At 35.8% G+C, this 17,173-nt stretch overlaps 1 protein-coding gene across 1 annotated transcript in view; it reads left to right on the top strand.

Annotated features, from left to right (window-relative positions):
- TOPAZ1 (testis and ovary specific TOPAZ 1) overlaps positions 1-17,173 on the top strand; it is a 39,303-nt gene that overhangs the window by 21,336 nt on the left and 794 nt on the right. The window contains exons 11-22 of the mRNA XM_063176886.1: positions 1,656-1,719; positions 2,853-3,004; positions 3,212-3,304; positions 3,603-3,718; positions 4,593-4,659; positions 5,631-5,805; positions 7,274-7,374; positions 10,395-10,560; positions 11,381-11,545; positions 12,478-12,681; positions 13,769-13,952; positions 14,607-14,799. Of these exons, the coding sequence (XP_063032956.1) occupies positions 1,656-1,719; positions 2,853-3,004; positions 3,212-3,304; positions 3,603-3,718; positions 4,593-4,659; positions 5,631-5,805; positions 7,274-7,374; positions 10,395-10,560; positions 11,381-11,545; positions 12,478-12,681; positions 13,769-13,952; positions 14,607-14,799 (1,680 nt within the window). The remainder of the gene's footprint in view (positions 1-1,655; positions 1,720-2,852; positions 3,005-3,211; positions 3,305-3,602; positions 3,719-4,592; positions 4,660-5,630; positions 5,806-7,273; positions 7,375-10,394; positions 10,561-11,380; positions 11,546-12,477; positions 12,682-13,768; positions 13,953-14,606; positions 14,800-17,173) is intronic.

Below are 17,173 nucleotides of genomic sequence, written 5' to 3'. Positions count from 1 at the left end.
ACATGACAGAATAGTGTGATATATGCTGCCTTTTGAAAAGAGGAATAATCTCTTTCATGTACCTACATTCAAAATCTATTACAGCTAACTCAAAATTTAAAGATTCTGACATTTTTACATAGTCTGTGGGTGCAGTTACACCTTTCAAAATTGGGACAACTAAATCAACTGAAGCCTTCTAGAAGGTGTAAATGAGTAACACATTTAGTTTCTTTTATTAATGTAATACAGCATGTCCCGTGTTTGAATACTACTGCAAGTGGTTGTCCAAGCAATCTCACCAATACTTGGAACAGACAGAGCTCCAGATGCAATCTTGGCCTTTTTTGGGAGTCAGTCCAAAGAAGGAAAAAAATTGATTCCATAAGAAAGCAAACTAATTTCCTTACTGTAAGCTAAAGTTTATTCTGGAAATGCCCTCAGCCACCTGGGAGTATAGATTTGGATTAAGTGAGTTAACCTGTTCCCAAGTGACACTTCACATAAATTATTGATCAAAAATATGACATGATTTTCTGAAAGGTATATCTTGGAATATAGCTCAACATTGCAATACTACTTCCAAATAAAAACAATAAGCTTTATTTATACTTAGATGTATAATTTTTGTATACTTTGGCTTGATGCTCTAAACAGGTTACTGGCTTTAAAATAAGATGTGTTGGCCATAAACCAGTGCTTTGATGATAATTAATTTGCTGCATAATGAACTTCATGAGTAAATCCTGTGTCATTTTGAAGTTGCATGTAAAAGTAAACCTGATTCAGTTATATATTACCATGACTACTAATTTAGGGCATTTTCCGTCTCTTGATGTTTAACTATTTCACAAAATAGTATTAAATATGACCAGTTTACATTGTTGTGCAGAAAGACTGTAAATGTTCTAGAAGAGACAGAGAATTTCTAAAAGGGGGTGGGGGTTTTCCTGAACTTGGAATTCTAAGATATAACATCAGTAGTCTTTATTTCTTCATCTGCAGAGATGGAGTAGTGTAAGTATGTAAATATGTAAAATGTGTAAGTATCACAAAGCTGACAGCTTAAGATGTTAAGACAAGAATGTTCCAATACTAAATAGCATTAAAATATCTAGGTGTGGATTTTTTTTTAGTCACTTCAGTCTGTGGTGAAATGGCTCATTAAATCAAGTTAGTTCTGAGCTTTTTGTTCTGTGTCCTTATGAATGATTCTTTGTGACAATTGGTGTTACCAGCTTAATTTCTGGATGATTTTTTGATTTCTTAGTTAATAGTTTCATGGAATTTTTACTTACCATGTTTCACTTTCACATTTTTGCTTCCCTTTCTTGGTTTACAGTCTGCCACATTTATGCTAGCTCTGAAGTAACTGCATTGTCAAATTTTCTTTTTTTCTTCTTTTTTTTGTTTACTATAGTATATACATACACATGCAAACATTTGTGGTCCCAGCAGCCTCTTTCCCAAACATTGCATCTGCATTATTTTTCAGTTTGATTTGCTGGCCATTTGACAGAGCCTTTGCCTACAGACCCCATTACCTTCTTAAATCATTTATCAGTATGTATGGCTTACATGGAATAGAATAGAATAGAACTCATGCTTGTGAGTAGTTCTTTTGTTCAGCATAAACTGAAGTTACATTTTACTATAATTTTTTCTTTTTTTTACAGATTTGCATGGCAATTCTTAGGACATACATTAGTATCAAAGAATCAGGCCTCCTAAAACGTGCAGGTATGGTATAGCAGTAGCTGTTGATGATCTTTGTTACTTTGCTTATTTAAAGCAAATTAAATAGGCTGTCAAAAGAGAAATGACTGCCACTTCAGCAGTGAATAAAAAGTTCTTCAAATTAAAGAATGCATTCAATCCCTGTGTTTTAGTGGTTCTGTTTCCCAGTAAGGCTAGAAATTTAGATAAGCACTTAGCTCAGGAGGTTCTTAGCAGTCTTACTTCTTTATAAAATGAATATACCTGACTGTAACTAGATTTGGGAGTAGAAATATGTAAATAGGGCAGGTAGGAGGTTTAACAGAACCTAAATTTTATTAAGGTGCTTTTGAACACCCTGGCCAAACATCAGAAACCCAAAAAGGTGAGAATGGAAGCTCTTGAAATTAAGTGTTGCTACTGCACCCACCCCCAACAGATTTAGTTTAGTCCTTACACCATGTATGCAAAGGATTATGATTAACACGTTTTAGGAACTGCAGTTCATTCAGGCCCATCTGAGCTTTTGAGTTCAGTCAGAAAGGGCTTTTGTTTTGTTTTTACTCTGGACAGTGATTTCTTTTACACCGGTCCTGAGCAGTCTTTAAAGTTTTGAAAGCCTCTTAGAGTGTACTAGAATGAGAATGGGGAATTCAGCTGTTCCGTGTGCTGCAGTGTTCCATGCCGAACATGAGTGTTTTAATGTGGGTAACACTGGAGACCAGCAGGCCACAGTATATGTTTGTCAAGGAAGGGTGGCACTGGAACAGGTTGTAAGACCATCCACTGTAACACAGCACTTCCTAGAGCTTCCTGTCTGGAAAGGCCTTACTACCTTGATGCATGTACCAAATCTAACCTGGGTTTGTGCATTCTTCTTGTGCTGCACCAAATCAGCTAAACTTGCTGGGAACCTACCGAGCTTACAGTGCTCAGCTCAATGATACAACATATTTCAGAATAGTCAGTTTGGTTCTGGAAAGGTTAACTCTGTATTCAGACTGGATCCTTTCATTCATATTTCTCCTATCCCTATTCCATAATATCTTGGACAATTAAGCATCATTACACTGTGTCTAAAATATAAGGAAATAACTTGTTTAAATAGTTAGCATCAGTTAACCCCAAAGTGAAATTCAATTTAATTGCTTTTTCAGTCCAGATATTTGTGCAGTATTACAAAGAAGTTACTCCTGGTATAGATTTTGCTTCTGAAGTGCTGAATGATCTTCTTCTTTCATTGCTCAACAACTGTTTGTTGCCGGAAGTATTTCAGATATTGAATGTAATTGTACAAATCAAGACACTGGTAGGTGACTTTGTAATATTTTTTAAATCTTAGTTTCATAATTTCAGTTTTTTGAGCACTATGCTATTTATAGTAATAAGTTTGTTTTTACTCTGGTACTTAAATCTTGGGTGAGGGGAGTAATTCAGAATACCCTATTACAAAATCTCTACACTTTCCAATTGAAGGGAGTTGAAAAACTGAATGTGCTATTTTTGTCTATATTAGCCAGCTGTAGAAGTTCTTCTGAAAGTTTTTGAGCATGTGGCTTCTTTGAATATAAGAAATGCTGTGCCTACATTAATCAGTACCTTCTGTAAGGTATGAGTTTCATTTGTACTACTGCTGCTTGTTGGAATTTCTGAAATACTGTGTTTACACATATTGCCTGTTTGAAAACTCAGACATATCAATTTAAAAACCAGTACTGAAATAATATGAAAAATGTTATTGTGAGTAGCTGAATTCGTGGTATAGATTTTGATTTATTCCTTCATTTTTGACTGAGATTCACTGCAATGTATTCTTCCCAATGTTGTTTGCCATTTACCTCTGAAGATGCATTAAGTCATCACAACTTTTAATATGCTTACTTTTCTTACCTTGTTTGATATTACAGCTCATTGATGCTGGTATGTTCCTTGAGTTAGAACATTTTGACTACATTATTAAGTTACTTCGCCAGTTGCAAGTTTCCAGTTGGGAAATGAGTACTGTCATGAACATAAAGTCCAGGTATGTCTTTAAGGAGCCATTCTCTAATTATAGCTGCTTAACTCCTTCTTCAGTATCTATTTTTTATAAATTTATGTGGAATCCTTAAAAGATGTGTTGAAAGAAAATACTATCATATCATGCCCAATTGTATTTTAAAGCGCTGTCAATCTACTGTGTTTTAAAGACCAAGCACTGTTAAATCAAAATTTAGATTCTGACCACAATTACTAGTTTTTCCATATCAATCACCATTGTACAATTTGCTGCCAGCTGTAATAGTTCATATAGCTAGCCAAATTAGAAACATCATGGTATAATATATAATTTATAATATTAGTATATCTTTTACCCACTTCAGCAAATGGTACTTCTGCAATAAACAACCCTTCTAGGATTACTTATAATCTGAAGTAGTTTTCTAGTTTCCTTTACAGTGTGACTACATAAACATTTGTGCCAACACTGCTAGGGAGGAGGGTCATTTTTTGAGTACTGCTGGGATATGCTGGACAAAACGTCAAATCTGTTCAAAAACTGCTAATACTTGAACCATCTCTTGAACCAGATTGTGATCCTTTTTCATTTTTGTATCATCTGCCTCAAATACACAAACAAAAAAGTTGAGAAAGTAAATTTGTGATTCATAAACATACCTTTGATTCTTAGTGGAAACCAGTTATGCAGCATCTGTGAAAATAGCTCTGCTCAATTATTTGTTTGATACATAGCTAACTTCCCTTGGCAAGATTTAAAATGAGCATTTCCAGTGTGCAGTTTATGTAATGTGAAGCAAATAGGATCAAAAATCACATCCATTTAATGTTCATATTTGATAATTTGTTGTTCAATAGGATGTTAAAATTCAAGTATTCTTTTTTTTTTCATATGGAAGAATTAAGGAAAGATATTTTGAAAAGACATGGATTTTTGACTACAACTTAGCAGTGGCTGAAATTCAGGTACAGTATGTGCATTCTTCATGATTTCTTTAAAGCCTACATGAAATAGCAATTTCTATACATTTTTTTATTAGTGGGATTTATTATCAAATATAGTGAGCTTATGCAAAGCCATGTATGGAAAGAGTTAACATGCAGGAGAAAACTGTCTTTGGCCCTTCTGTAATGTCAGTCTTTTGATTTACATACTTGTAGTTTTTTATCTTTATTTTGCATCAAATTGAAAGATTTTGTAACTTAAGCAGTTATTTCCTCTGCTTTACATTTGTTGTGCTTGTAACTGGTTGTGGTACATCACTCCTCACCAAAAATTTATTTAATACATTATTTGGCAGATAGAATTCATATCTGGTATAAAAATAGATAAGAAAATTGTCAAAGCAATTGACAACATTGAGCAGTATTTTAAAGAATAAGAAAATGTTGTAAAACATTCTTTATTTGGATGCTTGTGTCTTTCATGTTCAAGGTCAGATTACTCATTATGCACAATTATAATATAGTTTGCATATTATCACACATACTGTGTAGATCCAGAGATTGAAATATAAAAAGGGAAAAAACAGTACTGATTTTTTTACTCCTTTAACACCAAAGTCATCAAGTTATCTGGCAAGCAAAAGACTAATTCATATAGAAAATAACCGTAAACTCAGCATGCATCATGGGAAAAAAATACTGAATAAATGCCAGTTCCTAAATAGGATGAATAAGTTATGAGCTTTCTCAATTGGGGTCATGACATGAAAAAAGGAATTTAATTTCTTGAGGGATAGAAGTAATTAGCAGTCCATGCAAGTTTGGCAACATGTAACTGCCATATGACCATGAATGTTCTTGGCAGTAGCATTTCATCTGCATTTTTTCTCCTTTAAGTCTTATCCCAGGTACAGATCTCAAATTTCACTTTATTTTCTGTTTGGTTTTCTGGAATCAGGTTTGCTTATATTTATCCTTTACCTCCTTTTCAGCACTGCAAGGAAAAAAGGGATTGGACCAAGCTGGGAGCTTTGTATCTTAATGCAAGAACTGGATGTGAACATTTTGAGGATCTTCAGAAATTGTTTTTATCTATTGCTGAAATTCTAACCAAGGATTCTGAGGCAGACAGACCAGGAGTCCCTTTTTGTGATTTTGCTGATATAGGTAAAATTAAGATGCAAGAAATGCTTTTCATAGAGGTTTTAAAAGAGATAAAAAATTAATTCGTATAGTTTTCTGATTATTAGTTAATTTTATGTTACAATATTCTGAATCTTTTGAGGTGTAAATACTGTCAGCTGTAATGTTCAGTACAAGCTGTTTTCCAGTAGAAATAAAATGCTTACACTTAAGGAAGATTCAGAAGGAGGAGCAGTAGAGTTTTGTGAAATCAAAAAGAGAACCCAGAATTCATGATCTTTCAATAAAAATGGCCTATGCTAAGAACAACAGCAAATGTATTTCAGTATTTTCATGTAAAGTGTCACATGAAAATGTTACATCATATCAATAGCATAAATAAGCTTTACTGCTGTAAGTATATATATGCTTGTGTGTTTTAAAACACATTGAACAGTTTACAACTGTATATAATTTTTACTTTTTTTTTTTTAGTAAATTGGATTTTAAGAATTATTTTATTCTCCAAAGAATTAATGGTTTCTGCAAGGGCTTGAGAACCCAATGTTTTAATGGTTCTGGCAGGTTTTCTTGCCTCTTTCCTCCCTATGCCCCTTCATTTGCATATCTGTATCATTCTTCCTAATGAGTTTGCAGATTACTGAGGCTTGGTAAAGTGTCAGTGGAATATTAAATCGTTTTGCAAAGGATTACTTAGATATTTTTCAACCTGTATTATCTACTAAAACATAATGAATATTTATTCCAGATATGTGACATATCCTTTCTGACCACAGACTTTAAAATCATAAAAAATCTTCAAATTGTGACAGAAGGAGAAGATTTAGTCTGTCTTTCCTAGAGCAGTGGTCTCCCAGTTGATAGGCACCTCCATCAGTAAAAAATTTTTGAGCAGTGACCCACAATTTATTTATTTATATGTTATATACATGTGCTGCTACTCCAAAATATTAAATTCTCTATAAACCGTACACAAAACCAGGAATTACAAATACGAGCTAAATATTAAATAAACACTGTATTTGAAAGTATTTTACTTATTTTTATTTTCTAATAGTACAAAAATATTTCTTTCCCACAGCTGAATGGATTGTTGTACTCACACCCTACTTTGAGACCACTGCTCAAAAATTCTAAGTGCTTCCAAAGAGGTTGTAATTACTCAGTTCTGCAATTGCCATAATTTCTTCATAATGCCATAAAATGTAAAGCTTACTTTACAAGTAATGATGTTACTAAATTATGCCATCACATGTCCAGTCATTTTATGGATGACTTGGACTACTATGAAATACTGTCTGAATAAACTATAGTTATTTACTCTCCTCCTGATGTTAAGACTTAGGAAGTTGCTGCTTTCAATGGCAAACATTTCAGAAAAATGCATTTAGTATTTTCACAATTACTGTGTTTTTGAAATGTGTAATTTCTTTAAAACTGCATTTACATGTTAAATAAATAAACAAATAAGCCTTATTCTTTTTCTTTCCAGTAATGAAAAATTCCCAGCATAATAAAGCAGACAGCCTTTTCATTGGAAGAACTGGGATAAGCGTAATGTATTCGTATCACAAAGTACTGCAGTGGATAAAGGTATGCAGTTCTACAGGAGCCTGACTGGAAGAAAAAGAGAAAAAGAATTAGCAATTTCTCTTCTGGATATTAAACTCTATTTTCTCTGGTGGAATGACTGGGTGTGCCACCTGCCTCCCTGCTGTCTTAGCACTTTCTAACTGTCCAGCTGGACCAACGCATTTATCGTGGCTTTCTCAGCAGTAGTCTTCTATGGAGCCTGTCATAACTTGGTCTTACAACCTAGAAACTGATTGCTCATGTTCATTTTGTGATTTTTCTGAGCTGAGGTTGAATCTGAACTAAGAGACAGGCCTTCCTGAGATTCTGAGGTGAGGCGCTGATGGCATTATTTCCCAGAAACATTACTTTCTTCCACTTGGCAATCATGTTGTATTCTGAGACCTCCCAGCTGAAGTGACATTTAGAGAAGTTTGAGCAATTTCCTGCACTAGTGCTTCTGCATCTGACCTCAAATAGAATGGATAAGGCCAGGAAGACAGAAAATCAGTATAGCACGTCTGTTCTTGGTCATCTCCCTGCTCCCCAGAACTGCTGAAGTGCTTTTCTTCCTCTGAATCTAAGTTTCTAAGTTCTGTGAGTCTTGTAAAACTCCAGTGGTCACAAAGAAATACCTTTACAATCAAATCTTTGCTATCAAACATTACACGGGGCCAGGGCTAAGAGACTAGACTTTTGACTGGATATTTTACATTCCTTATTCTCCAGGCAGTATTGGTCATAATTTCACTGCAGTAAGATCCATTTCAATGTTAAATTTGTCTTCTTCCTGGAAGGAACCAGTGCATACCAAACTCGATCTCTTATAGAAAGTAACATGAAAAGTGATAGCACAAGAAGTAACATTAACCCTCAGTCATTTTAGATTGTGTTTTGGTCAGTGATCCCATTCTGAATTTGTGCCTGGTCCTTTCAGCTAATAATTATGCTGTAGTGGGATGTGTAGCATCCCATGAATTCTCCCCCCTTGGTCAATCCCCAAGCCCTCAGGGATGTTTGTCATCCCATACAGGATGATTTTTAGCATACATTTTTATGAACAGAAGGAAATGCTCTCAGTCCCCTTTTATCTCTTGAAGTTTTAGGTTGGCTTTTCTGTGCAAATTACCATCAGGGAACCCTTCGTAGTTCACATCGAGGAATTAAATTGTCTTTTGTACAGTTGTCTCTCGGGGATGCCCTTCAGGAATTCTGTTATATAAAAAACCTGTCCACTGCTCAGTCTGTTTCCAGGGTCAAGCCAAGGAGATATATATTAGAGGTGCTTGGTCTAGAGACAGGATGCCTGTTCTGATAAACCATTAATTTTGCAGCATTACCTTCATGAGTTGAATGGTCTTCAGCGGGTTCCTTTCGAACTGCAGCACAGTGTGGTACTGTTTAAGAGTAAAGGGAAGGAGAGGAGGTCTTTGCATTAGCACTTGAATAATACTGCACTGGAACTCTAGGGTTTTTTGTTCCATAAAACTTAGCAGTTAGAGCAGTTAAGCTACTCCTGACCACAGAAGAGAGAATCTAAATTCTTGGCATTGAGGAGTGGCAGTGCTCACATGCCCACTGAAGAGTTTTGTTTGGCTTGGGTTTTGGCTCTCTTCTTCAGCATATAGTGTTTGTGTGCCTTCAGGCATTTTAGCTGTTTTCCAGTCCATCTTAAGGGAGAGCCTCATCTTGGATTGCATAACCCATGATATTTCAAGGAGATTCATCTTCATGTCCTAATTTCTTCTCCTAATGTGTGAGAAGCACATATAGTGTTATTCTTGTACAACATGAGTTACTAAAAGTAGTACTATGATTTCTTTCATGTCTATAGCAAAAGATCTTTATTTCTTTGAGAGTGTTGTGTTAGTATCAAACCTGCTTCTCAAGAGATTACTGACCAAGATCCTCAAAAAGCTTTGTAGACAACCTGTGTTCACCATATTAGAGTGTGAATGAGGTTCTGCTCTGAATGATTTTTATCAAAACTGGCAGATCCCAAATTTATCTCTGCTTCAGGAAGCTGTCATTCTTACCTCTCTCTACCTGTTTCACTCCATTATATATCAGATAAATCCCTAATCCTGGGCTGATGGGCTAGTATCTACTTGGTCCATGTCTTTTTTGCCCAAAAGGTAGTCAAGAAAGTAAGATAGTAATGAATTTGCTCTTCCTGCTCTGCCCAAGTTAATTTTGGCTTTAGGACATGCCCTGTGCTGTTTTATGAATATTTTGGACTGCCTGAAACTCAAAATGTGCTTTTCATATCATTTTTCCTTCAAGAACATCAAACCCCTTTATTGCAGAGCTTTGGTGGCTCTTGGGGGTAAAATATGTATGCTGCTTGGTCCTGAAGAGAATTTTCTTTGTAAGAGGTAAGGAAACTTCATAAAACAGATGTACTTCAATAAAACATGCAACAAACAGCCAAAAAGTTGTTAAGATGAAGTTTCTGAAGAAAACCAGTCTAAATACCAATCTGGAATGTGATGATAAAGCTGTTGGTTGTTACAGTGTTGGCCAGATAGGCCCAGCTTCTTCCCATTTATAGTCCTGCTGCTTACAATCATCAGTGTTTTCTTTGACTTATGCTGGAGTAATTATTTCAGTTTAACAATTACGTCTCTGCTGCAAAATGAAAATTCTCTGTATGATCTTTTTAGATTGTGTAGTACTGAATGAAATCAAAATTAAAAATATTAAACCAAAGTAAGCACATAAAAATAAATTACAAAATATATTACAAATACTGTATTGAACATTATATAGTAGAAATAATGTTATGGGTAATATTGTGTTGGGAACTCTTCGACAATAGGTTGGTAGAGTTTTTTGTCTACATAGTAAAAAAACCCTAAATTCTTCATTTGAAATTCTACTAGACTTCACCCCTGACTCAGTTTGGAACAGGTAACTGCATCGATACCTATAAATCTGTGTCACCAAATTAAGTCTGTTATATTTTATATAAATATACTCTGTGTTCACTGATACCATTGCTTTCTCTGACATTCCCTCTTTCCCTCTCCCTCTTACACCAGGGAAGGAAGGTTTTGGACAAACTGCATGAGCTGCAGATAGATTTTACACTCTTGAAAGGACTTGTAGGTGCAGGGAAGTCAGCATCCAGATGTCAGATTGTTAATAAAGCCGCAGAAATGTATCTTTATTCTGGACATTTGGATGGAGCAACAAGGGTATTGAGAGGTAAGCCTGTCTTAAAATTTTGGCTTAAATTTGAACAGTTCACTTCTATGACAGATTTCAGATAAAAGTTACAAGCTGGTCTGTGTTACTAAATACAGTCAATAATACTGAGGCAAAGGAAAGGTGATCATCTTACTGGTTAATGTTCTTCTTCATATGTATAAGAAATATTACAGCTAATTTTTTCAGATGCTTTCACAGTATTCTACTGTCAACACCATTCTACCTAAAAATCTGCCATAATGAAGGAGGAGTGCAGCTTGGAAAATGATGCTGTCCCATGCTGGGAGTGTAGTTTTCCTTTGAACCAGGGGACATTCAGTGTCAAATTTCTGGCTTGGGTCCATGCAATGTTCCTTTGCACCTCATAGGATCCTCTTTTAGTATAATTGCTTAGGAACAGAACCATATTTATGCAATTATTACATATGGCTTTTTGGCACTCTGATCTGCTGAAAATAGAAGAAATTCAGAAGTAAAAATAATAGAATGTATGTTGTAAAGTGATATTGAGGATGTAAATTTGCTGTTCAGTTTTATAGCTGTACATTGATACATACATACCTATATATGCCACTGAAAGGCCATTTTACTGCAGTGATATTTCACAAAAGGGATGATTTGCAATATAACAGTTCAGAGAATCAGTCTAAGGAATATTGGTCATGAGAAACAAATTATTAATAAGTCAAGCTGCACTTCCTGTGCAGTTCTGAAGTTTGTGTCATGGTACAATTTACAGTACATTCTTAATGGCTCAAATTCTCAACATCAGAAGTTCCAGTTCCTAGAAATAACACTGCACCGTTGTTTGCCACAGAGTCAGAGTGGATCACAGATGCACCGTTGTGGCCCTGTGATAAAATGGACATCCTCAATCGACATAATCTCTTATGTGCAATAGTGCACAAATACTTGAGGAAGAGTTTGTACAGGCAGGCATTTGAAGTTCTGCAGAACTTACCAGGTTTGCAGAAACATTCTGGTAAGTAAAGAAAAAGATATTGTGTAAAGAGCTAAAAATTTAACAGATGATTCTGTGCTGTTCTTGTATTGTTTTCTAACTAAATTTGCTGAAGTAAGATGGGTTTATACAAGCCTGTTTGTGTTTTCCAAAGAGTATAGTGTCAGTTACATATGTGTTGTGCTCTGCAGCTCTTGCTGCACTTGTGCACACACTCTTGGATGTGCACACACACCCGTCCTCTTTTGCTCAGTTACTACACAGGGCAACAGAAAGACTCATTAATTTTTTAAGGATCTGTACAGTCTATACAGTGAGATAAAATAGGAATATTTTAATTTTATTTTATCTTAATTTCAGGTGAATGAGGTGGGGATTTTTTTCTTTAACTGAGCTGGCTAACCTAAGCATCTCTTACGTACCATGTTAAGAACCAGCTGCTCTGTCAGGCTCAATTTATCTGACAAATTTTGGATGAGTACTTCAAAATGAGATATGTAGTTACTTAGGCTCCACTGAGGAAACCTCAGCTGATTCCTGTGTGTAGGTCTCTCAGCCTACTGCCACTTTTAGATATTTTAGGAGAGATTGGTTGGAAAACCATCTACTTTAGACAATACTGAAAGGAACCTAGTTCTTCAAGTTATGAGGTAAATACAACAAGGCTGTTCAGTCCTGCCAAAAAGGTGACAGTTCAGAGTAAGAGTAGAAGCAGAAAACCAAGGGGGTTTTTATTAATTGTTACTTGAACCTTAACACTTGTCCTTCAAAATGTGAGCGAACTACTGTATGAAAAGACTTTTGAGGAATAAAGCATTCATGTTATCCCAACCTTGTTCCATCTTACTGATAGGGGCAAGAGTTCTGATTTAGGTACTGATTGAGAAAATGATCCTTCAACTAGATTTGCATTTTCATTAATTCAGTAGTTAATATTTTTAATTTCATTTCAGATATTATAGATGCTTCTCAATACAGCTGCCTTTTTAACAAGCTGATAAATGCCTGTTTTGAGAACAAGAACCTTGGGGTCTCATCTTCTGCAGTAGACTTCATGCTTTCCAAAAAAATTGCTATTGATTTTGTTTTACTTAGAGGATTAATCACAGCTTTGGGAAGAAGTTCTTTATGGTCCAAAGCTAGGACCTATTACAAAAGTAAGTTCCTTCTTGAACAATATGCTCCCCTTACATTCTTTAGATAATGCGCTCATAACATTTCAGTATGAGTAAAAAGAAAAACAGTGCTTTCTGTGTCACTCTCAGGAATTTATTTGTAACCAAAAATACTTATTAGGAAATGGTGAATTGAAAATAAGAAAGAGTGCATACTACCTGGCATGAAATAAATGTAATTGTGATAAATTAATTTTTTACATTCAGTTCCAGAATTTCAAGTATGTGAGCTCTGAAATGATTGAAAAATGCATCATCTTCACATTTTCATCTAGGCAAATTAGATTTCCTGATACTTTTCTCTAGAAGTGTACCGGCATCTCTGTGGTGGTAAAATTATTAATATTTAATATTTGAGAGGTCTAGCTAATTATTTTATCGCAACTAAAAGAAAATTCATTTCAGGTAAAAACTGAATAGTTTTTACCTGAAAACTTTGATAGTCTGTAATTGTTTTCAACTCTCCATTTCTGAGCTAAGATAATACTGGATGAGCCATTCTGCAGAGGGTCTCTCCATACAGTCACATTATTTACTGTTTGATTTTGTCTTAGAATCATTGTGGTTAGCAGACTGCTTTAAGGGACCATCCTTTCTGGCATGGATACTTGGTTTTGTTAACATTGGAATTAGAGTTTTTCCTCATCTCTTTTTTTTTTCCCCCTGAAATGCTCTGTTGGGCTTCTGGGATCACTTGACAGAAGAAAGGGGAACAAAGCAGGAAATGCTGTTCAAATGTTCTCTCACTTTGACCATGATTAACAGCTTCTGTTCTGACCTGCCTAAATTGTACTTGTGTTATCACAGAACTTGCTGTCTCCAGACTTCTGACACAGCTTTTTAATCATAGCTGATAAAACTCATTGAAAAAAAATCCCAACATTTTACAACTGTGAATATTAGTGTTAATGCTGTGTGCTGTGTTCTCCAGTCAGGCCATTTCATAGGTGAAATAGTAAAATCCATTAAGACTTTGGGGTTGGGGTTTTTCCACATTTAGTCACACAGAAGAGAGATCTGTGTTCAGTATTGGTTATCCTAATTCCTCATTTTCTGCATTTACTCTCAGATGCTTTATCACTGGGTTGCTACCCAGAGCTGCATGGAAATTTATATCACAGACTTCTGAAGATTCCCTCTTACCTGTCTGAAGTTGAGATGCTGTTGGCCATTGAAATATTTCTTGTTTCAAATGCCAGTGATATTCAAAGTTCAAGGACTACTAGCCAGACTCTTCAAATAATACTGAAAAGGTTTGTTGTCAGATATGTACCATTTTGATTGTATTTATTCATGTGATCATGTAAGTAATAGATCTTGATTTCCTTATCCTTCTCAAAGAATACATCTCTTCCTTTTGTTCCTTGGATAAGTGAGAAGTTTTTTATCTCTTGTTCCCATGTGTATGCTACTGTATATATCTGTTTGTTTTCTTAAATAGTAAGTTCTGCTTTTGCAAAAAATGTAGGCATGTCACTTAGGCACAGCCTTGTTCCAAAAGTAATTACATGCCAAAACTGAGTGAACCTTATGGATTCAAGCATGTACGTGAATTCTTGGTATATCCAGTTCATTAAATGGTTTGCATTCCTTTACTGAATCTTCCAGCCCAGACACTTTTATTTTCATTAAATGTGCTGTGAATATTGCAGAGCTGCTTTGCACTGGTATTAAAGCTTACTATTTTTGATTACCATTAAAGATGTTAAAAATACTCTTTCTATAACTTTTTAATTCTTCAGAACAGTAATATAATCTGTCTAGAAATTAGCATAATATTTATCAGTGAAAAATACAAGGCATTATCTTAATGTTTTTGTCATTTTCCTGCCTGTATAAAATGATAGACAAGTGACACATAGGCCTGTATGGTACCTAATTTTATATTTGTTAAAATTCTCTTTCAGATCTGAAGATACAGTTCAGAATAGCAGTGCCTATCACGAGGCAGTGGAGAGGCTGATCCAGGCAGCTCATTTATCTGATCCAAAGCTTTTTCTTAAGCATTTGACAGTGAATGTTAATATGGAAGAAGTTTACAGACTGGAGCATTCATCTGCTCTAAAATGGCTGCAGGAGAATATGAAATGGGCTGAGAAGGTCTGGCTGTCCCAGTAGTTACTAAACAGTTTCCACTGTGTTCAGACTGTGCCTTACTGATTTACAGCAAGGTTTCAAACTCAAGTTGTGGTTTTTAATACTGTATTGATGATAATGCAGAGAGTAGCACAGAAATAGCAATTTTTCCCCTATCACACTAACTTATATAGATGTTTTGCAATGGCATCACCAGATAATGAGGAAGCTGCAGCCTCAGAACCTACATTCTCCATTCTTACAAAGAATTAGCACTTAGCTTCTTTCTCCCAGCAGGTGATCATATAAGTATAATATAAGCATAGATAAAAGTGTAGGTAAGTACATTGGTTGAGTGCATCTGCTGTTCTTGAGTGAAATATTTTCCACATTCATTCATAGTGTGTAGAAGTAATACCTATTTACTTTTGTCTGCCTTACAGTAACTTGTGAGGTCACTGTCCCAACTGTTTGCACCTTAGATCTTCATTTCTTTGCTCCAAAAGCCCAATAAAAAAGCACTGAGAATAAAATAACTTCAAAATCACTTGAGATATGCCTGATTTAGGATACCTTTCTTCACAGAACTGAGAGCCTACACGTTGCTCACAGCTGAAGGTTTAGTTGATAATCTAATTAGCTCTTTGTTTGAAGCAGACAGTAGCTTGTGTATGGTTTCATATTTGTATATATGGATGCTTCCACTGAAAAGGAAAACTTGCATTCTCCCTTGATCGAGCTCTTAGAGAGAGGTGGGTTTGCCCATCTTCTAGGTTCTGCCAACTGCACGATGAGATGGAGACTTCTAGCAAGCTTGTTTCACCATTCCTGGTTCTTCAGGATTTCTGCTTTTTTTCCACCTGAAAATCCTGAATCACATTCAAAGCATGAGTTGCATAAGACACATTCTACAGCCTGAGTAAGAAGAACCAAACATTTAATACCAGAAAATCTCTCATGACAAAACAATACAGCCTCTGTCAAAGTTGATGCTTACTGAGCTCACCAATTTTGTAGTGTTGTTAGTTTAGATCTTTGGCACCAGCCTTCACAAACTTGCCAGTAATACAGCTCTTTTGGTCTGCTCTCCATCCCCTTTAAAGCCTTTTGTTCTGAACACTTAAGCTATTTTGGGTATAGAAGTTCATGAGTTTTTAGGCTGTTCCATCATAAGTGAGATTAAGATGGGGGCACATATCTCTCTCTTTTGGAGTAGCATAAGTCTATTCCCAGTTCCTGCAGCATTATTTCACATGTCCTTTGCAGCTCTAAATCATGAAAGCCATCATGACCTTAGTACTGGATGGTTGAGAGGAGGGTTTTGGTGTCAGGGGTTTTTGTCTTTAGGGGAAGTTGCCATTCCAGTCTTGTGGTTTATGCCATTGATCTGATGTCATGAATCTGATTGTCAGTTGTTGGATTCTTGACCTCCTGAGGGCCAGGTCCTGAACTTTTTCAATACCACTTCTCATCCAGTCTGTTAGGGAATTGCTACTGGAAGAGAGAGAATTGAATCTGATGACCACCAAGATTGCTACTTTCCTCCTGTGCTACCTGTACAGAAAAATGCTAGGATAGAGACTCTTGTTTTTTCACAGTGTATCATTCTTCTGTAGGGATCATCTGCCTGCCTTGTAAAAAATGGTAGATCCAGTACCAGTGGTACCAGATGGCATTTCTGTAGAAGCCATTCACCTCAGTCTTAGAGTACAGTTGGCACTGGTCCAAACAAACTTTGGGTTCCACCCCTTCACATGCATGAAGATAGCTCTGCCATTTGTAAGGGTGTCCACCTGGTCAAATCTAACTGGATTCTGCTGATTTTGCTTCCCAGTAGCTGAAAGACTGGGTAAGAAGTAATCAGGTTTCAGGTGAGGGATCTAAACTGATGCTCTTGCAAGCACTCTAGTGTTAGTGTAAAGAGCAATTTTGAAAGGTTCCAACAAACTAAAACTGGTAGTAAGAAGCAAAGTCAGTTTTGCTAATTACTTCTTGTAAGATCCTTTGTGGCTTAATCTCCCTTGGAATAAGCCATAGGCTATCTGAACTTCAGCTAAATCCCACATTTCTGTGAGTGGTACCCGATGTGGCTAATAGTGTGTTTGACAGACATAGAAGGACAAAATTCTCTTTGTGTGGCTTCAAAACTTGTGATGTTCTAGAGACAGCAGAATTTTTTCATCTATAAGCAGCCTTGAATTTTCACTTAGATCATCCCCAGAACAAAACTCCAAATGTTGCTTTATTTTTCAGACAAAGGTTAATCATTGACCTTCAAGCTTAACTTGGAACTGTGTAAAATATTTGCAATGTTTTGGCTCCATCTCCTGAGTATCATCTTCAGCTGATAGAATGTAATCTCAGTCATGTTTTATATTAACAGGCAAAGCAAGCTCCC

The sequence above is a fragment of the Melospiza melodia genome, chromosome 1 (assembly GCF_035770615.1).
Source record: "Melospiza melodia melodia isolate bMelMel2 chromosome 1, bMelMel2.pri, whole genome shotgun sequence".
Classification (NCBI taxonomy): Eukaryota; Metazoa; Chordata; class Aves; order Passeriformes; family Passerellidae; genus Melospiza; species Melospiza melodia.
The sequence above is the reverse complement of the archived record's forward strand: the minus strand, read 5'-3'. Positions and strand labels throughout refer to the sequence as shown.